The sequence below is a fragment of the Orussus abietinus genome, unplaced genomic scaffold (assembly GCF_000612105.2).
Source record: "Orussus abietinus isolate OABI.00-Male unplaced genomic scaffold, Oabi_2.0 scaffold6, whole genome shotgun sequence".
NCBI lineage: Eukaryota > Metazoa > Arthropoda > Insecta > Hymenoptera > Orussidae > Orussus > Orussus abietinus.
The window spans coordinates 542,154-564,609 of NW_019396002.1; the positions used below are offsets into that span (position 1 = coordinate 542,154).

The 22,456-nt window shown below is 50.2% G+C and overlaps 1 protein-coding gene across 1 annotated transcript in view; it reads right to left on the bottom strand.

Annotated features, from left to right (window-relative positions):
* Window positions 1-22,456, bottom strand: part of LOC105704468 — a 41,579-nt gene that overhangs the window by 1,482 nt on the left and 17,641 nt on the right. Inside the window, exons 2-7 of the mRNA XM_012433692.1 lie at window positions 10,827-10,872; window positions 10,604-10,768; window positions 7,435-7,651; window positions 1,503-1,586; window positions 324-457; window positions 87-223 (exon numbers count right to left, since the gene is read on the bottom strand). Of these exons, the coding sequence (XP_012289115.1) occupies window positions 87-223; window positions 324-457; window positions 1,503-1,586; window positions 7,435-7,651; window positions 10,604-10,768; window positions 10,827-10,872 (783 nt within the window). The remainder of the gene's footprint in view (window positions 1-86; window positions 224-323; window positions 458-1,502; window positions 1,587-7,434; window positions 7,652-10,603; window positions 10,769-10,826; window positions 10,873-22,456) is intronic.

Consider the following 22,456-nt stretch of genomic DNA (forward strand, 5'->3'; position numbering starts at 1 on the left):
GCCTAATAATAAATGTATCAATTTAATGGTGTCGCTCCACTTTCTAGTAGAACGCCGCGAGAAAAAAAACGCTACTCTCGACTTACTCAACGTCGAGAAACGGAAAGGTGACCGTCTTCCAGAAGTCGTAGCCGTACTCGCAGGTGACTTTGAAGTGCTCGTCAAACTCCTCCTCGATCAGAGGATTGTACTGCACGGTAACGGTGTTCCACATGAGGTTTTTCTGCAACGTGGGAATCAACCATAATGTACCATCGTAGAACACGCGCGAGGGCGGATCGCGGATCCGTCGGTTCCCCTTCGTTTCCATTTCTTCGACTTACCGTAGGGTTCTTCCTGCTGTCCTGGTGATGAGTGTTTTCCCCTAGCGTGCCGCATCGGTTCAGCTGGATGTAAAATTCGTAATAATCGCGCCCGGTACCGTTAACGTACATGCAGTCGGGGTCATATGAGTATCCTGTAACCAAACACAGGAATCGATACAGGACAAGCAATGAAATTTCCAAAAAATCCCGCATAAAATTGACCTTAAACAAACATTAGAAAACGAACTCTCTCCACCCACCCAAAAAAAAAAAGGGAAATCGGTTCAAGCAAATTCATTTGTGATTATTTCATCGATATCAGAAAACGCTTTTATTGAGCTGCCCAAATTTCAATTCACTTGGTTAAATCGATTTCTTATTTTTTTATTTTTATTTTTTAATATCAGAAAACATATTTCAGTCAATTAATCGAATATTCCGGTTAAAAGTAGCAAATTGCTTCGACATTCGACTTGATCTACCATGATGTCAACCAAAGGATTTCGCCATATCGACCAGATATTGTCCGTATAATAAGCATATTTATAGTCGAATCAATGAAAAGTTGATTAATTCTATTAAATTTATTCTTTTACGGGCGATGTTCTCAGGAATGGGGGAGGGAAACACCTTTGGAGCGCTTGTTACAGTTCTTCGGCAAGTACTCGAAGAACCGCCCCAGTGAACGCGCGTTGAAGCCTTTCCTCCTTTTTCAAGGTATGCGTCGAGAATTTCTGTTCCGAGGATCATATCCAGTCTTAAATCGAGTGTCGACGCCGGCATTTCTTGCACCAGAGGGCGGTCGTCCAATGATTCTTAACGAGGCCGATCGCGCGAGAGGTCTTCTCATCTCTGGCCGAGTCGTAAACCATTGGACGTGGAATACAAATAACGGAAGGCGGTATTCAGGAAAAAGAGGGACTCCTGGTTACAGAGGACGGCGACGACGCGATGGATTTACGATAATTAGCTCTCAGCCATTTGTAAGGTCGTTAGTCGATCGTACAAGCTGGGAGACATCAATGCCCTCCCGTCCTGCACAGGCGATGCCGTATGTGCAGGGGAGGCATTCATGTCCGCCATTGTACGAACTGGAACGTGGTGCACGCATCACGATGTGATAGAAAAAAATACGAGGAAGGGGAATACACGAATCCCTTCCCCGAATCCTGGAGGACCCGAGTCCTGGCGACTCACCAGCTGAGTACAAGAGTCCCGCGAAGGAGCCGTTAAAGCCGATCCTGATCTTCATGTAGTCGTCCTGACATTCGGCCTCGATGTCTGCAAGGAGAAATAAGTATTAATTGATACTACTCTCCTAATACAACGTCATAATTCCAAAAATATTTTTTAAAAGCATCCCTAACGATGGATACATGGATTTCAGGAAATTCAGTGATCATGAAAGAGGGTGATACCAGGGGTGCGATAAAATTAATCTCGTAATTTTCGTAATTCAACAAAAGTCTGGTATACGAATGGAAATGGCGAATATTCCATTGATTAAAGTTATGACTTAATAAAATGAATTTCGTGATATAAATTAATCTCCTAACTTATTATATTAAATCGGGATTTTAATCGATGATTGGATGTATGCTGTATTTATACTTGTGATTATTGAAAATGTCAGGGAGCTTATCGGTGGCTCTCTTTTGTCAAATTTTAGGAATTAAGATTTAGCGTGTCGCAGGTCGTTTTAGTCAAGCTTATGGAGTGGCGAAGGGCGCGCGAAGAGGAAAATGTCGAAACCGAGACCGGTGTCCGGTGAAAGCGAAAGCAGCCGAGAAGTGCCCTCGGTGGCGTGTGCGTACACCCGTTGCTTCGACGTAACGACGTAACAGAGATAGAGACGATAGTTACACTCGAGGGGGGTCCGGTAGGACGAAGAGGGGCACCTCGAGGAGAGGCTCGCGAGGTCTTCGAGTAGTGCGTTCCTTCTCGGGGAAGGATGCACCCGCGGCCACGAAGACGTGGAATTAGAATCCAGAGGAACGGCGCGGCACGTAGCCGTGCTTTGTGTTCATCGGCCGGTAAAACGTCCGTGCGTTTAACAATGGCCGGCCCGAACGCACGGTCCGCCGACCATGAAGGATCGAGATCGATGCGACCGATGCGATGAACGACCGAGAACAGGACTCTAGGCTGCCCGAATACAGGAAGAACTCCTGGAATGGCTGGCTCGAAAATATGATTACCACTTTAGCGATTTAAATTCGAGTGGCGCCAGGGGCGAGGGATCGATCCTTTGGAGGGCAATTTTTTTTTACACTTTTGGTGTTCGATGAATTTTTAGACGATGAACGCGATGAACGCGATGAACGAACGGCTTTGGAAACATGTTTGACGCGAAAATTCGATTTCTACTTTTTCACTTGAAATCCGAGAGTGGGTGCGTGGATGAAACTCAAAGGCGAGGGATCGATCCTCGGAAGGATAACTTTCTTTCATTTTTTTTTTCCTAAGACCTTTAATTTTTATACGTTACTTCGATTATTAAGTGCGTGCCCTACAGACTTGTAATCCAGGATCAAGCAGAGCCGCACTTTGAATTACCGGCTCGCCATAAAGAACGGCGGATGAAGTCGCGGGACGGTAAAACGACCCACGGCTCATCCTAGTATGCAGAAGCCGTAAGGCACGCAGTTCCCAACAGCTGTTTAAACGGGCTGCGTCAATCATTAGGATTATTACTTTTTAATGCACACCGCGAAGGAAGATGGCCGATGTCATGGATCCCCGTTGCCGGCGCGTCTGCGCGCGTAATTGCGTTTACGGGTATTAAGGGATAACTCGATTGGGATTCGGATTTTATAAAATCTCGCAGACTTGAAAAATAACATAGTAAACTTCATCGAAAATCTTGCAGCCATATATGAAATATTGATGAATATAATCATTTCGAAGAAAAAGTCCCAGGACGAGTCTTCGCCCTTTTGTAAATCACACCGTGCATGGGAATGTTTCCTCCGTCCTGTGCATACATATGTATACATATTATGTTTGTATACAAGGGGAAGGGGGGAATTCACATGCAAGATTTTATTTTAGACCGAATCTTTAATATGTCATTTTTGCAGAATTCTCGGCCCGAACGTGGGATGCGACTTGCCCGAACCTAATCGCACTTGCGGTAGGTCAGTCACTCGGATGATCGGGGAAGTGATTCCGTGCTCGACGTCTTGGCCTCGCTACTCTCGTAATGTGCATACAACAACTGTTGAATGAATTTTACTCTGGCCCTTTTTTCCAGACGCCGCGTTTCCTGATCGCCGACAGTTAACCGTATGTCGACGCCTACGCGATCGTTACAATCTGCGAGTAACGGAGTATTTGCACAGGCCTTGATATGAGCGCCTAAATGAAAACGTGTTACACGATGTTTGACGTTTCATCAGGACGGCATGGAATCGCAAGCACGAAGATCAATTACGCTCCGAGGTAAGACCGTGAATCGCCCCGTGTAATCTCTCGGACGGCGCTAATCAATTTCTGGATCCTACGTATTTCCTAGCCTCCCGATTTCTTTCTAACTGACCACTTCCACGAAGAAACAATAGGGTGAAAAATAATATAAACAAAAAAAAAGTAACCTTGAATTTGAAAACTTTTTAATGCGACGTATCGTATACCGATATTCATTAAGTCTTATTTATGAGTCTTTCAGCGAACTTTATTATTATGCCAATCTTCACGGGCTGTAGATTCGTAAACGCATATATTTACATTAATTTACATAAATTGTTAACGCACGAGGAAATAATTAATATCCGACGATGAATACCTGAAAATATTTAGTTATATCGTGTTTTCCTGGGCTTGAAACAAAAATTGGGTTACAGGGGGTTTATGTTCATAGTTTTATCGATGTTCCTTATTTTTTATTTATCATTTCCGGAACGCTACACCGATCTGCCTCACTTCGGTTTGGTTGCGGTAGGTCGGGCATCCGCTTACACCGGCAGGCCATTTCCCGGCCGCCCTTCCGCTGGATGCACAACAAATTGTGTATGCATTCTCGTTGCGTAGAGGCCGGAGCCACCTCGTGCATACCTTTGGATAATCTTCCGGCCGTAGGAGAGTTAAGGGAAACTTAACTGACCGGCTCGAAGTCAATCGGGGATGCGCGGCCTCGGCTCGGCCGGCGAACCGAGAAGCGTCAGGCATGGAATACTTATTTGCATGTGTTCGGGTCAAAGTGGAGTAACGAGCGACACGTGCTGCAGACTCACAGCTGATCCTCCGAAAGACGTTACGACATCCTTTTAAGCGAATATTACAACTTCGAATAGCGTTACGCTCTATACGCGGACACTAATGATAGTAGCGACTCAGCCTCGAGGATTCGGACGCAGCGCGCGGAGTCGCTGCTGGGAGCTTATTCTCGAGTGAGTACGAATTTTTTTTTCACATAGGAATACATTCGCATGAAAAATTTCGCATTGTTTCAAGGTCGCGTCATTGGTCGTACACGAAACTGTCAATTTTGTATGCGAAAGTTGATTGCATGAACTCGTGGCGCAGCGCGCAGAGTCGCTGCTGGGAGCTTATTCTCGAGTGAGTACGAATTTTTTTTTCACATAGGAATACATTCGCATGAAAAATTTCGCATTGTTGCAAGGTCGCATCATTGGTCATACACGAAAGTGTCAATTTTTCATGCGAAAGTTGATTGCATGAACTCGTGGCGCAGCGCGCGGAGTCGTTGCTGGGAGCTTATTCTCGAGTGAGTACGAATTTTTTTTCACACAGGAATACATTCGCATGAAAAATTTCGCATTGTTGCGAAGTCGCATCATTGGTCGTACACGAAACTGTCAATTTTGCATGCGAAAGTTGATTGCATAAACTCGTGGCGCAGAGCGCGAAGTCGCTGCTGGGAGTCGATTCTCGAGTTCGTACGAATTTTTTTCGCGTACGAATAGATTCGCATGCAAAATTTCGCATTGTTGCAAAGTCTCTTCATTGGTTAATATTTGTAAGTCGTAAAGGAAATCGTCAATTTCGCATGCAAATGTTAATCGTATGAACTAAAGGATCGGGTCCCTGGACGTGCGCGCACTTGGAATGGTTCATGAAGAAATGCAGAAATGTCAATGGACATCTTCCTGAACCATGGAGATGGTACTTTGGGGACATTGAACCGACTTCTGGGCGTTTTCCAGCCCTGAGATGTTATCCTGGATTGGGTGGAAGTATCTCTTGCGCGGCTGCGTACAAATTGAGAGGGGTACCAGAAGCGTTCCTGGAGAACTCAGAATGTGGTCTTTAGTTTGCAAGAGTTGTTTTTGAGAGTCTGCAAGAGATGACCGGGGCTTGTGCTTATGACAAAACGTGCACACCCTGGGAACGGTGCATCAACAGTACTCGAAGAGGAGATCCTTCGGGGGACGTTGAACCGACTTGGCCTTGTCGTGATTAACTCTTCCTCTTGGAATTTAATCCAAGGGACGTGCAAAGAGTGCTCGTGAGTCTTAACACGACAATTAATGTATTCTGGGCTGGTATGGAATTTTGTTAGAACGAAACGACGCTCTTCAGGAAGGCTGAGCCTCCGCCATTCCGCGGGAACGATGCGAAAGCCGCGGGTAATTTGCATGCGCCGGTAACAATGGGGCCTTATTACGCGAGTGGCTTAAGGGTAAGGACGCGGTTTCCTCGGTCCCGAGGAAATTCGTCCAGGAGACCCGACGACTCGGAAGAGGAGGCTGCTTCGTCGAGATGGAGCGCGGTTATACGGCGTCGCGTTGAACTCTCTCATCTCGGTTAAGCACCGACCTGAAAGACTTATGGGAATCGGCAGTCCGCGGAGGATACATTAAACTTAATAGTTCTCCGTATAATTGACGATCGAGGGAGCGCAAAACTTCCCGCGGCTCGGCTTTACGGCTTCATTGAACCGGACCCTGAGGAAGAAGGCTACGAGTGCTCACCCCGAAGCTCTTCGGCACTCCTCGAGTTTTACCTCCAGCTGGGACCAAAATGGCGGCCATCCCTTTTGCAAAGCACTGAAAATCGAAGGAATCGAAAAAAAATTGGAATTCTGAACCGAGGAACCCTGAAAAAGAGGGTTGTAAATGTTCACCCCGGCTCTTCGGCGCTCATCGAGGTCTACCTCCGACTGGGACCAAAATGGCCGCCACCCCTGTTGTAACGTTTTGCTAAGAATCAAGGGGAGCGAGAAAATTCGCATTTCTAATTCAAGAACCAAATCTTTGATGAAGTTTTCGCGTCTCTACCAAATCGCCCCTCAACGACGACACTCGTAGGATGCCCACCGACGGCGATCGTGTATACACGCGGCGGCGTCGTTTTCTCCCGGCGCCGGTGCCGTACGACTTCCGACACCGTTTTAATTGCCGGTCTAACGGTAGCGATCTATCCCTCTCTCTCGATCCTCGATCCTCGATCCCGAATCGTCCGAGAGTTCCTCGACCTTGCGACGTGCGCGATATCGGGTCGACGCGCTCGTCGACGCGTTCTCTGGGAGACAGAAATGGAGGACCTCTTCGTGGTCCTCTTCGAGGGCGCGCCGGCCCCGAGAAACCGTTCGCGATTTCGCCGATTTATCCCCGCCTAACGGCTCGGCCGTTGGAGCGTTAAATTCCCGGTAACCGGGGAAAATACGTAATCCTCAGTGGTTGTCGAAGAGGACCTCGAGGATGGCCGGCGATCGTCCTCGAAGAGCTCGAAGAGCGTCGCCGGTCCTCCAATGGCGGCTTTTTCAGCCGGCTCGTAAAAGACGGCCCCAGGTGATCGGGGCCTCCTTCTGACGATGTAAATCGACCGAGGGGACGGGACGTACGCGGAAAGAAGAACCGTTTACGTGTAATGACACCTGGAGATATTGGGCGCGCCGGTGCGGTTTTACGATTCTTCTTCGAGCAGCAAGAAGCTTTATCGCTGGTGATGACGATGACGACGGGGAACCTTCGGTTCACGAGGGATAAAATGGGTCCTCGAGTAGCCGACTTCTTTGGCGGGAATTTTAAAAGTTGCTTGGAAGAGGTACAAATAAGATCAAATAGAATGATCCAGGGAGAAAATGGGTCCTCGAGTAGCTTCTTCGGCGGGAGTTTTAAATTTCCTTGGAAAAGGTATATATAAAATTAAATTGAATAATCCTTACGTTGCACTCGCGTGGTGTTGGGTCTGTATCTTCTGTGTTCCCTGTCCCAGGTTTCCGGATGCCGCCTCCAGTCATCTTCCGTGGTCCCCGTTCCTCCTCCACCGGCTAAACTTTGAAGACCCTGAAGAGTCTGCAGAGCTTGCAGATTCGGGTTCAAAGGACTGTTTCTCAACGAAGGGACAGGGACATAAGCAGCACCCTCTCCTACGTACACCACCTGGAAGCCACGAGATAAAAGTTACGAAAACTCAAGTAAGCCTGATTTTATCTAAACGTCTAAAGTAACGTAATTTCATAAATAAAATGAAACTCCGGCGACCAAAATCTGAATTTCTCTGAATGATTTTTATGTAAGGTCACTTTTTGCGATAAATACGGCTTTTAAACCGTAATGAAAAATGTCTGAAAGACGCCACGTAACACAAAATTTTAGCCTTAACGACGTAATGTTGTAATTCCATTGATGAACCCCGAAATCCAAATCTCTGCACGTAACATATAATCTTGCCTAAATAATTTTATTCAAATGTCTTCATTAACGGCGCGCCAGTTTTCGGGGGGAAGGAGAGAACGAGAGATTTCGGAGATCCCGAGGAGCGTGACGGCACTCTACCCTGACCTCTCCCACGTTAACCAGTCAGGGGCAAACGTGGAATGGTCAGGGACTGCGGCTCGGAGAAAAAGGCCCGGCAGTCCCGAAGAACCTCGAGAAGAAGCAACCGCACGACTCGCGCGTGACTAACTCCTTTACGAGTTCATTCCCTGGCCCCACCAGGAAGGTACACGCAGGAAGACGCAGGTACACGCAGGTACTTCCCCCGGTGGCCGTGCGCCGTTCTCCGGGAATTCACCTGGCAGCTTAATGCCTTCCTTTCCCTTCCTGCATTTTCTGGCCGGCGCGCGTTAGCGCGCCCTGAAGAAGTCTCCCCGGATGGGCTTTCGCCGTTGGCATCGGTCACACTTACCCTCTTCCGAGGTCGTCACGAATTGCCTACAAAACTGCGGATCATTCCTCTTCCGGACAATACATGGACTTTTATTTCACCGTGAGAATTCCGACGAGAGTAAATTTTCCCGAATTTTGGAGCCAAAACGTACTTGGCGAGGAACTGTATCGAGCCCCGTGCCAAAACGTACTTGGCGTGGAACTGTATCGAGCCTCGTGCCAAAACGTACTTGGCGAGGAACCCTACTAAATTTTCTGCCAAACTGTATAAGGAGTGAAATTGTAATTGGCACGAAACTATAGGGTGTCTTCATAAAGTGTTTCCGGTATAATGATGTATTTGGGGTAAAGCACTCTTTCTCGTCGATATGTCTATGGGGCGAAGTTGTACTTGGCGCGAGACTCTGTCGAGTTCCTCGATCCCCTTCACTCGGAGTATCTCGGTGACTTCTCTTCGGTCGGGGAGGCTGTCGTTGCGCAACAATACGTTGGCTAACTCTCGGCGATATATATCGGTATCGAGGCTCCGGATCGACCGGTCGATCCTACGAGGGGATTAGCGGTCGTGCGGTCTGGGTGTCGAAAGTCATTACGTCTGCCGCCTTTGCTCCAGGGAGGTCGGGTGAACGCACCGAAATGCGGACGAGGATGCGAAACCGGCTTCGAGATCGGGATCTGGAAACCGTCCTGGGAAGGATGCGCGCGAGGACGAGGCGTAGGTGTCGGAGGATGCGTCGGATGCCCCAGGATGCACCTATCGACACCCGATACCGATAGGCGTATCCTGCGGTCACCTGAGAATCTCTCGTGCGAAAGAGTCCATATTAAAAGATCTTTCGAATGGATGAATTAAAAAAAATCTATCCTTCAAAGAAATCCATTAAAAAAAAAATCTTTCGAACAAGACATCCCGTTAAACAAAAACCTACATTAAAAAAAAACATTCGTGCCAACGAGTCCGTTTTAAAAAAATGTTCCGCGCGGAACAGTCCCTTTAAAAAAAATCCTTCAGGGGAACGAGTCCTTCTGGAAGAATCTTTCGTGCGAAGAGATCCAATTGAAGACAATCTTGCGTGCAAAGGAGTCGGTTTTAAACATTGACGGGGAACCTCCTCTTCGTCCTTGATTAAAAAAAAAAAATCACTTTTTTCTTTTTTCAGGCGCCACGGTGCAGTAGGAGGCAGTGATTCTTCAGGATGCGGCGATTAAGTGCGATTATCCGGTCCGGAGCAGAAATCCTGCCCGAGGGCGGAATCGCGAATCCTGTCCTGGGGTAACGACGGGTTGTCCAGGATACGTCGCGACCCGTAACGAGTATATACGTTGGAAAATCTGCGTGGAGAGGAGGAATCGCGCATTCTCTCCATCTTGAACCTCTTTTCTCCTCTTGTTGCTCCCAGGAGCCTCGCAGGAATGGGATCTGGTTTCGGAGAGACCGCGGCTAGAAAAGCGGACCTCTTTCCTATCCTTCTTTTATCGTGTCTCGGTTTTTATGCCCCTGCTTTATCTTCTCCTCCGCGTCGTCCGCTCTCCTGTGCGCGAAGGATGCACTCTCTCTATCCCTCTTTTCGAATTCTTATCTTCTGCGCTTCCTCCGCTGGCTCCATTCCGCTTGCGGATGCACCGTTCCTCGATGGCCGATACAGCTAGCTGGAAAAGCCGCATCCTCCTTTTCTTCCTCTCGTCGAGGTGGTCCCATTCTTCCTTTTCGACCTTGAAACCGGCGAGATCGCACTTCCGGTGCATCTCAGGCATTCCTCGTCGACGATTATCGCGCATGAGGCTTAATTTCATTTCCTCTTTATTATCCCTCGCTCCTGAGGCAGAATAAAATTCTTACGAGGTCTTCCAAGAATCTTGAAGCCTCTAATATTTATTTTTAATTTGCAGGAGACCCTAAGTCGGTGGTAAAAAATTCTTCACGCAAGTATCAATTATTTGTTGTGAAGAAAAATTGACGTTGTCAGTTTAATCGAATTTTCTTACTCGATCCGACATTCCTTTGGACGCGTTTGATCGCAGGATTGTTATGTCAGAATTTCTTAGAGTTAACTAACATTTCTTTTCAGTGCATCGCAATTCTTCACTTCGAGTGGCAGACCTCCTTTCATTTGTTGTCCTTCGGGTAGACTAAAATTCTTCCGATGTTCTTTCATAGGTACATTAATACATCATTTGTTATTAACTTACAAATTAAAAAAAAAAATTTATCCACGCACTCACCGCATCGTGATCACTCGCTTCGTGGGCCAGGGCCTCCTTGGTGTCGTTCTTGGTCGAGTCCTCTTCTTCAGGGCCCGATCCACTTCCGGCCCAATAGTCCTCGGTGGCGTCCTCGGAGGTGCTCTCTTCGGCGGCGTTCTCCAGCTCGGGACTTTCCTCGGAGGCCTGAAACGGATCAGTCCATCGAATCCAAGCCGGTTCCCAGGACGAGGGGACCACTTACCCAGCACCTGGAGGTCCCGACGACCAGCATCCACACGACGACGTACCTAGAAGAAGAGAAGCGATCGATATTAACTTCATCCTGGCCTGACAACGATAAATCGGAGACGAGTCCTGGAGATTAATTCCTACAAGTCGTGCGCCCTCGGACGGCGATAAATCGGGGGCGGGTCCTCGAAATTGCGGGGCCTAGGGGCCTTGCGAATTATGCGCGGGAATTTTTGAAAACTCTGGAAGGAACCCGAAGAGGGTATTGGAAATCACGATGACCCTCCAGACATGTAATCAGGCGATAACAGCGCACCCAGGGCCAATGGGCGTTACACAATCTCGGCGCAATCACGGGGAAACCGAGAGAAAGGCTTTCCGAGGGGACTCGATTATCGATCTCGCGATTCGAGAGCGATTCGCGATAGAAGAGAGGAAGCGTCCAGCGGGGAGAAAATGCTCGCTTCCGAGCGACTGGTCCTCGATAAGTAAGCGAGATTACCGGAGAAGGCGCCGACTTCGGCCCCTATCGATCCTGGGATCGATCGATAGATCGATCGCGTTCATTGTGCGTCGCCGTTCCCATCGGGTGGGTTAGGTTCGCGCACAATGCGTAACGCGTAACGATCCGTGTCAGTCCGTTTCTCATAGAAGGGATCCCCCCTGCCGATCGGAGAGGACTTCCTTCTCCCTCCAGGAGTCAGGTGGAGGATTCCCCCTCCTCGGCAGGACGACCTCGCTCGTCCTTGTCGCTGGTACCGGGACCGTTAAAGCGCAAGAAGAGGCCTGCGAGCCGTTTTACCGCTCCCGACCGCAAACCGAGGTGATTGAGAGCATTGTTACACAACCCGGCATTGTCCTACATGCGTCGGACGCGCGTAAGGAGCCCTCTTCCTACGCGTGCCCCTAGGCCGGCCATTACCGCGGACGCAGTAAAAAGTAACAGGGCTCTCATTTATACGAGCCGAGTCTCCCCCCTCTCTCTCTTTCTCTCTGTCCACAGAAGGAGCAAATGAAAGTCGATTGCAGTACCGGAATTATGCACCGTTCGTTGGCCGGCGCCTCTAAGAATCGGCCAACAATGCCAGGCTGCTGCTCCTGGGGGCGGCCATCTTGGAATCGAGCCGGGGAGCGTCTCGAGGTCTTGGAAGAGGAATCGAGAACAATTCGTTCGTTCCCGATCCCTCTTCGAAGTAGCGGACGATTCGCCGAGGACTATTCTTGCCGTGAGTCGGTTCCTATTTCTAGAAGGATCGTATCAAATGCGATGTGCATTTGACGCGATCGAGGGACGCGACCTTAGCGTGGGCGCCGCCATCTTGGATGGACCCTACGGGTAGTAGGTCGAATAATCGTTTACGGGGAGGTTTAGCTGATTGATTATGGAGCAGAACGAAGTCGACGGCTGTTTTGGAGGTTTTATTGGGAAGATCGAAGAGACAACCTGACCCACTGCGCGTCAAGACATGCGGAATCGCTCCCGCGTTCTCGGGATTGCTTGGGGATACCTCGAGGTGTATGTAAATGCGCTCCGCAAGAAGAATAATGGGAACAACTGAACGAGGAAGGCGCGTGCCGCCCGGAGCTACGCGGCCCGTTCATTCGACCTATCTTAAGCGAGATGAGCTATTAATTAGATTAACATTGCCTCCGCGAGCGGCCGGCTCCGTCATTACGCCATTATTGTGCCATTTCCGCGCGGCGCATCTCTCGCGCATCGGCCAGCCGATGCGCGCTTATGCGGCAAACGGACGCGTCCGTCTTGCCGCGGGATTTTTACGCCCCTAACCCGCGAGGCTGCGTGCCCAAGAACCGTGAAGCATCGCGTGAACCATCGCGAGAGGAGCTCGATTTAACCCAAGACAGACGGCGAGGAAGCGAGCTCGAAAACTTTTGAGCGCCCGGGATGCAGGAGAATGCACCGAGCCTAAAAGATCGACGCGGAACCCCCGCGACGATTCACGGATATAGCCCCGGTTTATTAATTCCCGTTAAGTTTCCGTTTCGACGGGGAGAAATTTATCTCTCCAACTTTTACAGTCCGTAAAGCCCTGAGATTGAAGCTAACCCCAAGAGCGGAGGTTTCAAAACATGGACCTAAAAGCAAGATGGCGGGTCAGAGGGAAGATACGAACAGTGATCTTGCTGACATCCTTACGAATTTCAAACTCATATAAATCCAATCTCAAGTACACGAGTGTCATTTCGAATTTCTATGTCCCAGGTCTATAAAAACAATGTACAACGTAGCTTTTCAATTTTTACGCCGTTTAGTGTTTTATCATATTTCAAAAATGGCGCCGTATAGACACTTTGACTACCATTGTTCATGAATTCAAGATTGCATTTTTGGGTGCAACATGCACAGTGCATACAGACGGCCATTTTGGATGCGCGTGAGCATGCGCGGCGCTCTGACGCGGCCCGCATCATGCGGGTCCCTTCAGAGGGCGGTGTCAAGGGTGGCTGCGCGCGCATCGTGACATAGGGGTGAGTCATTCGTTCGCCGACGCGCGACGGGGACGCATCGGAGGAGGCGGAGGTGGAGCTCCCGCCATCTTGCCACGAGAGGGTGCGTAGGAATTCCAGCAAAGAAGAGGGAAAAAGTGTTTCGCACGTTCCCAAGTGTTTATGACGTCCCGGGTACCTCGTTAATCGAATCGTCCTCTTCAGGGACCAGGACGAGGGGACTTCGTGGACCAGTTGGGAACCCATGGACGGTACGCGTGGCAGCGTCCTGGTCGACATGGACTAACGAGTGACGCGTGCTGGGACTACTGTTAGCCGGAATCGCCATCACCGCCAGGCCTCGTATAGAGCCCTAAACCCGGCAATAACGGAGAATCGCTCGCTCCCGTAAAATCCAGCAGCAATTTCCGCGACCGCAGCGTAATCGATAGAATTGTGCAGCGACTCCGCCCACTTCATGCCCATGGTCCATCAGCATTCGCCGGGCCCTCGCAACTGATGGGGCCTTCGACTCATGAGGTGTATGATTACCCGTTAGAGCCTCATATATTGGACACTTCGGTCGACTCTATGTAACCGTCGAGTTTACACGTGCCGGAAAATTGACAGCGTCTTCCGCAGCGTCTCGTAGCGTAATCGGCAAAATCGAGTCAATCTTATCGCGCCGCTCCTTCGACATAACCGACATTAATCGACGTTTAGAGATGCTCATTTCCCGGCATTTAGGCGGGCCGATATCCGCATCCGGGTTATTATTATTTATTTTCCTCCCTACTATGTATCTCTATCGGGAAGATGCTTCTTCTATTTTTAGCGGCTGAAGAAAGAGCTCGATATGCAAGGCCGATAGGCGGATTCTCCAGACACTACGAGGAAAAGAATCCCCAACGCGGCGATAAGAGAATCCTATAACACGTGGGACGTTGTCAGTTGGGACATGCAGAGGAGGCGAGGCAGGAACGACCATGTATCTCGAAAGGAGGACGAAAGAATAGCGAAGATTGCAAGAGATAGGAAGCCCGTTCCAGAAGATCTCCAGGAAGACCACCAAAACTCTGGAACGTCCTCGCCATTAGATGCGCCTTAATGTAACACGAAAGAAGTACAGCAGTTCATGAAACGTTCCGTCAAATACCCCAGATCGTTCGAAATTCTACCACGTGAATTCCATGAAATTTCACTTTGTATGGAAAATTAAAAAATCTATTGTAATCAAATTTCACGGATGTCGGGACCTTCTCTAGGGTCTCCATATTGGCGAGGTGAAATTTCAAACGATTCGGCACACCCGGTTAAATAGTGAAACACGAGCTCTGGGCTTGGCGCAGGAAGAGAACCTCTATAAAAACGAAAGGAATGATCGACATATCCGACAAGATTTGATAAGATTTCGCGTCCAGGAATGGCGGATGGGGCGCACGCGCACCGCTCGATGTGGATTAACGAGCGACGCGTGCTGCCGGATGGTCAAGGCGCGTCCATAAGCGGATATTATAATTTCGAGTAGCGGCCCGTGGCCCGAGATACGCCTCGGAGTAGCCGTTAGTAGCCCGTCGGCGGCTGCCGCGCGGCTACTCCGCGGCTGCTCGGCCGCGCCGCAGCGGGGGACCGGAGCCACCACCACCGGCTTCTTACTTGGGCCCGGGTAAGAAGCGATCATAAGTCGGCCGTAATTGCCGGCCGCCTCGCGTTTACTCGCTTTACTCGGTTACTCGCTCGCTCCCTCGCGTAAACCCCGCCTCGGCGTCGTGTTACGCGGTGATTAACGTTGCCGAGCGGCCTCTCCGCGGATCGCGAGCGGATTTCGCTCCACTTACGCAACGGGGGGCCCCGAGTGGCGCCGAGCCGGCCTGCGGCCTCGAAACTGGCCAAGGTGATCCTAACCTCCCCGGAGGACGCGCAACGTGGCCCCGATTAGTGACTCGACGGCACCTAGATAGATATGGTGATTACCACGGTCGTCGTTTTAAATATTCTCGTAATCATCTCTTTTGAGCGACTGGGTATTCGGAGTCAATATATCTTACGGCCATGTTTGAATTCCCGCGGAAATAAACAAGATGGAGGATGGAAGGCCCTGCCATAGACCATAAATATCTAGACCTCGCATAGCAGTGGAAGGGAGAAACGAATGTACCACGTGTCCGACGACTCACAATTAACGCCATTCTACTTACTGAAAATCTGGGACTGGAAGGTCCCATGCGAAGTCTAGATGTACATGGTCTAAGGCCCCTGCGAGTTCTTGTCTGCGGCGATTCATTGTCTCGATCGTTTTCGTCGCTTCCATCGTCAGCTTCAGGCTCGACCGACGTCATTACACGCAATAATCACGCGTGCCGGGCGCGTTCGCAGGGGCGCATTGTAAAAGCGCAGTTACGCCGCGAGCCGGTGCATTCGCACGGGCGAATTTGCATGTAACTGCAATTAAGATCCTGGGCTGCGTTAACAGCCGAGCACCGCGGCGTGCATCTCCCTCTCTGTCTCTCTCTGTTTCTAGGCCTCTCCTCCGGGGGGCTCTGTTGTTCGCTGCTCGTTCATCGGTTGTTCGCCGGTTGTTCGCGTTCGATGCCGACAGGTGGCAGCGCCGCGCGGGAGGGAACCGCGAGTTACCGTTGCGCTTAAGTGCAGCCGATATAAAACCGAGATTAGGATAACGCGCCGCTCGTAATTACGGCTGCGGGGAAGAAAAATCAAGAAACCAGGAGAACAACGGCCAGGAGACCCAGGAATTCGTAACGCGGCCGACTTTCGGAGGGAGAAGAAACGAAGATGGAGGAGCGCTCCAGTCCCTCGGGCTCTTCCTCGACGAACGGACGCGTCGATTGGGATCCCGAAGAGATCGATTAAGAGATCCCGAAGGCGCTGTCCGATCCTTATCCCTGCTGGAGAATCAACCGCGAATCGGTTGGACGAATCCTCTGCACGGATTTCGAAGAAAGAAGAGATTACCAAAGTCCCGCAGCCCGATTACAACCTAACCTAACCTCACTTAATCTGGAGACGAAACATCCTGGACGAGAGTTGCCATTGCATTTACGCGTATAAACAATGTTTATACGTGAACTTAACTTAAGTCCATCGTTAAAGAGTATAATTAGGATATGAAGCGGATAACGCGAGTCAGATGCAGCCTAATTTTGGCGCGATGACTCGCGACCTTATTTCTAAGTGAAAGATCGTCCCAAAGGACGTGCTTTGGCACTCCATTGCGAACAGGGACCGGTCGGATAAAATCGTTTCCACCAGTGCGACTCCTTATCGGCGACGCGTATCTCGACAATGTCGGCGAAGCACTCGATAAGAGGACTCGGGGTTCCTCGAGAACAAGGTGCGGACAGTCCCTGATAAATGATACGACAAGTCCCGATAAAGAGACCTGGTGGTCGATTTTCCATCGGTGCCAGACCCCTAAGTAGGACCCATTTGAAACCGCTCCATGCAGATTAGCGTCGGGAAGGAGCTCGCAATCTATTTCCCCGCGATGATTGGCAAATGGGTATCAGACGGATGATGTATGGGCTCGAGTGATTACGAATGCTGATCGATGAAAAAGGCCCCCCGAGAAGAAGCGTCGGTATTGTTACGGTAAAAGCGGGTAACTGTATATCCCGGGGATGTAAAATGTTAATTTAATATCTTCGACCGGGCCGGTGGAATTGCGGGATAAAAACGATCGGCGCGGTTGGCGATACTTTAGTGCGGCAGACTAAATGCCGCGTAGTGGAGTATGAAACGCGCGTACTGCTACATAATGATTTTTATCCATGTCAAAACGGGGTGTTCGGCCGACCGATTATTCCCCGGGTGTATAATCTTTGGCCACGACTCTAAGAGCGTTAACTCCATTCAGAGTGCATCGGGTTTACGTCTTTCTTCCAGCCGTACCTCCGTTTATGCTCTCCCCAACAAATAGTACCGGGCACGTTCCGGCTTATTTATATACTATACTTCGTAAACGGGGACTTAGGTTCTAACCCGTACAGCGTAAAACGTCGTCCCGGACGGCATAACGCTGCCATAACGTGAAATAATGTGCAGAGACTCGCGTATTTTGCGTCGTGAAAACGCAATGCCGTCCGCGCGGACGGGCCGACGTTCGGCGTAATATATCGCGATACAGGCACCAGCTCCGCGCCAAATACGTCGGAATATCGGACATCCTTAACGCCGAGGTCTCCTTAACCGGGTGTAGTTGTCGCGAGGTGGTTAACGCATGAAAGTGGTACCTAGAAGAAAGAAAACCGAGCCGGACGCCCCGAAGAGGACGCTCTTCGGTCGAGGCTTAACGAGGCGGACCGTTGGAACGAGGTGACCCATGGAAAGCAGCGTTTGCACGAGGCAACCATCGGCCGATCTGGACAACCGATTTTCCCGATAGCCGCCATTCTTGCTACGCGAAGTACCCCAACGAGCCAGAGGAACTGACCGGAAGAGAATGTTTTGGTCACGGCTGGGCAACGCGGGCGTTTGGAACGGTAGCCCGTGGAAAATGGCTTCCTACGGGATCGGCCCGCTGTTTGATTTACACACTTTGATTCCGTTACCGGCGTTAACGCCGCTCCTCTTGGTCTTTCTCTGTATAGACTTCCCCGGGTACAGAGACGATCCGATCGCTCCAACGGGGAGTCGTTAAGGTGGCGACGAACAAGCCGTCCAGCGCCGGGTCGAGCGATGTTAATCCCGACTTTATAATCCCGGCCAATTAACATCTCGAGGAACGTGTTAATTCCACGAGGGAGGCCCGATGTATCGGCGAGCCCTCGGGGCACGCTACCAGTGTTGGCCGTATCGTAAATTAAACGGGGATGCGTAGGATGCGGCGACGCGTCCAGGGGCTCCGCGAAATGGGGCGACGCCCCATTGATGGGACTTTAATGGGGCGGGCGTAATCCTGGCCCGTCAGGAATCCCGGATTTTTTACTTCCGAGGCATGACCGAGGAAACATAGTTCAGCTAGATGGCGACAACGGTAAAATCCAGATGAGAGAAACGAGAGGAAACGAGGCAGGAGGAAGACGGGAGGTGGAGCTCGTAGACTTCGCTCTTCAGGGTGCGAACCGGAGGAGCGTAACGTGCATCATCCATTGCCATACAGGAAGACCATGACGGTTCACCTGATTGGCGGTGGAAAACTGAAATTCAGGAGGGAAGAAACGCGGATTTTAGGTTAGGTTTGCTCTTCAGGGTGCGAACCGGAGGAGCGTAACGTGCATCATCCATTGCCATACAGGAAGGCCATGACGATGTACCTGATTGGCGGAGGGAAACTGAAATTCAGGAGCGAAGAAACGCGGATTTTAATCCGAGGATTTTAGGTTAGGTTGAGGGCGGTTAAACCGAGGGAATAGTCGAACGATTGGGAAAATGGTGGGAAGAGATATTCTTAATGCCGAGGGAAGGGTTTATAGGAAGTCGTGAATTGGGGCAACGCCCTGACGACGAGCTTCGAGATGCTCTTGCTCGGGATGGATCGATTGTAATTCCTCGGCCTCGGTAGAGCGGACCGTGGAGAATCCTCGGTTTTTTTCCCGGCCCCTCGTCGCGCTTCATCCTCGCGATTCGACTGTGAAAAACGCGGCCTCGTCGGCCCCCTCCATAGGAAACCGCGGGAATATTCCCAAGTCGGCCCCCTCCCTCGGGAATAATTGAGGCTGAAATTATTCCTGGGATGGCGGCGGCAAAAACTGAATCATCCGCGACCGAGGCGCCCCCTGGATCACGATCCGAGATGCGGGTCCGCTCATCAGATTCCGCGCGGAGGGAATTATGCGGCATCTATTGCGGGAATCCTCTCCGCCTTTTTTCTACGAGCCACCGATGAGAAATTCTCGATTTTTTAACCGTCGTCGAGGGGCAGAAAATTGACTCGTGCCTTGTTTAAAGGTTTACACATCGACGAGAAGGACATGCAGATATTTAGGAAGAGCTTACTCGATTGACAGAGAAAAACCCATTTTAACTAGGAACATGCATATACGTATTTGGCGCGAAACTCAGGCGATGCGTTTTTTCACCTTTGAGAGGAAAAATTATTTCTGGAGTGAATGTTAACGTGCAATTGGTGCGAAACTCATGCGTTGGGATTTTTTCAGTCACAGAGAAAAATTATTATTACGAAGAGTGTATTTGGCGTGACACTCAGGCGATGCGTTTCTTCACCTTTGAGGGGAAAAATTATTTCTGGAGTGAATGTTAATGTGCAGTTGGCACGAAACTCAGGCCATGCGTTTCTTCATCTTTGAGAGGAAAAATTATTTCTAGAGTGAATGTTAACGTGCAATTGGTGCGAAACTCAGGCGTTGGGATTTTTTCAGTCACAGAGAAAAATTATTATTACGAAGAATGTGGACGTGTATTTGGCGTGACACTCAGGCGATGCGTTTCTTCACCTTTGAGGGGAAAAATTATTTCTGGAGTGAATGTTAACATGCAGTTGGTGCGAAACTCAGGCGTTGGGATTTTTTCAGTCACAGAGAAAAATTATTATTACGAAGAGTGTCGACGCGTATTTGGCGTGACACTCAGGCGATGCGTTTCTTCACCTTTGAGGGGAAAAATTATTTCTGGAGTGAATGTTAATGTGCAGTTGGCACGAAACTCAGGCCATGCGTTTCTTCATCTTTGAGAGGAAAAATTATTTCTAGAGTGAATGTTAACGTGCAGTTGGTGCGAAACTCAGGCGTTAGGATTTTTTCAGTCACAGAGAAAAATTATTATTACGAAAAGTGTGGACGCGTATTTGGCGTGACACTCAGGCGTTTCTTCACCTTTGACGGGAAAAATTATTTCTGGAGTGAATGTCGATGTGCAGTTGGTGCGAAACTCAGGCGAGGCACTCGACCCAGGTCCAGCGCTCCGTAGAGTACTCGAAGGCTTCTCGATGCAGCGCAATGTGTGTCACGCATGAAGACCCCAGGGCGGAAGTGATATTCCCGCGATATTGCCTGTATCGTTACGTATATACACCGTGGGACGAAGAAAAGATCGGCGGACGGCCGACAAATCGACGAAGTATCCTGCTACCGTTAGCCAACGTTTCAGCACACCTGTCCGTGCGCCGTTAAATACGAAATCATGTACATATCTCGTGCGCTCTCGTCCGCCTATGGCGAGGCCTGGACGGCGCGAATCTCCGTCGACTAATTCATACGGTGGTTCGGGCCATAACTCGGGAGAATCGGTCTGTTAAACGCCCGTTCATCCTTCTTTCCGTATCTTCGCGAGGAATCGGGTTTACGGCAGATTGCGTCCGTCGATTTATGCCACCCAACACTCTCTCGACTCGGCGTCCACTGGACCGATAAATCACGCGCAATCGTTATTTTCCCGATTGCCCGGCAATGTATTAAGAAACGATTAACCGAATGAGAAAAAGCTGAAAAAGGAAGAAGGAGCGAAATGGGTGGCCATCGCGTCTCAAGAATCGAGAGGGAGTGAGGTTAGGTTGCCGATTTTTCTTCTTTTTTTTCGCGAATTTCAGACGGTAATTCCTTACTCGATCCCGGTTTTTTTTTAGGTTAGCTCGGGAGGTTCTCGAAGACGAGAGCAATCTCGCGAGGAATCGGAATTACGTGAGGTTATGTTCGGGATTTTTCAGGAATTTTACACGGTAAGGGCGACTTGAATCCTCTGTTCTTTTAGGTTATCTTGAGAGTTTCTCAGGGACAGGAGCGATCGAGAGGGGGGTCTGTACAATGTGAGGTTATGTCGGCGAGTTTTCATGAATTTTAGACCGTTAGGGCGACTTGGATCGGGTTTCTTTTAGGGTAGGAGGAGTTTCTCGGGGACGAGAGCAACTTCTCGCGGAGGAACCGGACCGGCTTCCGGCAGGGCTCGTCGCTTCCGGAATCGGCGTCGTCGAGGCGCCTCGCGACACCAGGAAGCGCGAGGCGACTCCGAGGCGACGAGACGCGACGAGACGCGCCGCGACGGAAGGGATCCGCCACGACCCGTCTCCCGATTAATCGCGCTCGGCAGAGCCGACTCCTCGGTCCATGGGAAGCTGGATGCCGGCCAGGATAAACCGACAAAGCCTGATCTGCCGTGAAACCGATTCTTCGGCCCGATGGAGGAAGAAAGGCGGCACGGTGGACGGTTTTTCGGATCGGTTACCGAAGCTACGGCTCGCACGCGGGGCCGTGGAAACGCGGTCGCGTTCCGCGCCAAATGCGTTTTCCACGAGACCGGGTCTCTTTACGTAACATATACAAAATTTACCTCTAGACATGAAACTTCAAGATCTTCCTCCGCGTGCAAACCCCTCGATCTCCTGAACCCCAAAGTCCCCTTAAAAAAAAAATAAAGAAAAAACAACCGGCAGAGTGTCGCACCAAGTACATATTTTTTTTTTTTAATTACAATTCCCTACCATTTCAACTTGCTACGTTCGATCGAACATCGATATCGTTAACGATGAGAAGGGACCTAAATGAAAAATCCCAAAGCGTCATACGGGTTACTTGATTTCCCGCGCTATTAAGGGGTGGCAATAAATCGTCGCGTTAATCGCCGAGGGCCCTTGCCATTAGTTGGCACACTCGACTTGGGCCCGAGGCCGGCACGTTCCCTGATCATTAGCCCGTTAGCCGACTTAAGGCCCTGTGCTTCGTCTCGCTTCGGCCCTAATCAATTTTATTGACCATATCGCCGGTATCGCGACACGCGAGGGACCTTTACCCCCTTTCCTTACCCTTCGAGGCGTTTCGCGCCTCCACGTTAACGACGATTAACGTCTGTCGCACCTTGTAAATGCGACCTAAGTGCGATGGCGAGCCCGATTGCGAGGGATCCACCATGACGACAGGTGCATGTTGCGGCTTACTTTGTGTCCTTGTCGCCGCGGGACGAAAAAGTCCCCAAGCACCCGCGGTTCTTTACGGAGTCTTTCTTTCCTCGGCCACGGGGTCTCTTTACGTGCAATTTACGCGCTGGAGGTACTGCGGGGGGAGAAATTCATGGCGATTTAATGAGGCCGTTCCGTTTGCATCGGATTGGCGGAATCCGCGCCACGGGACCATTGGCCCGTGTCCGGTGCTCGTTTTGTTGTTATCAGACGGCGGCCGCGTTATCGACTATCAACGTCCGTCGTCTTTCGCGAGGCCATGCGATCGGGACCTGTTCGCGAAGTGCAATCTTAATGGCACAGTCGGGCAGCAGGTGCCTATTTTCCCG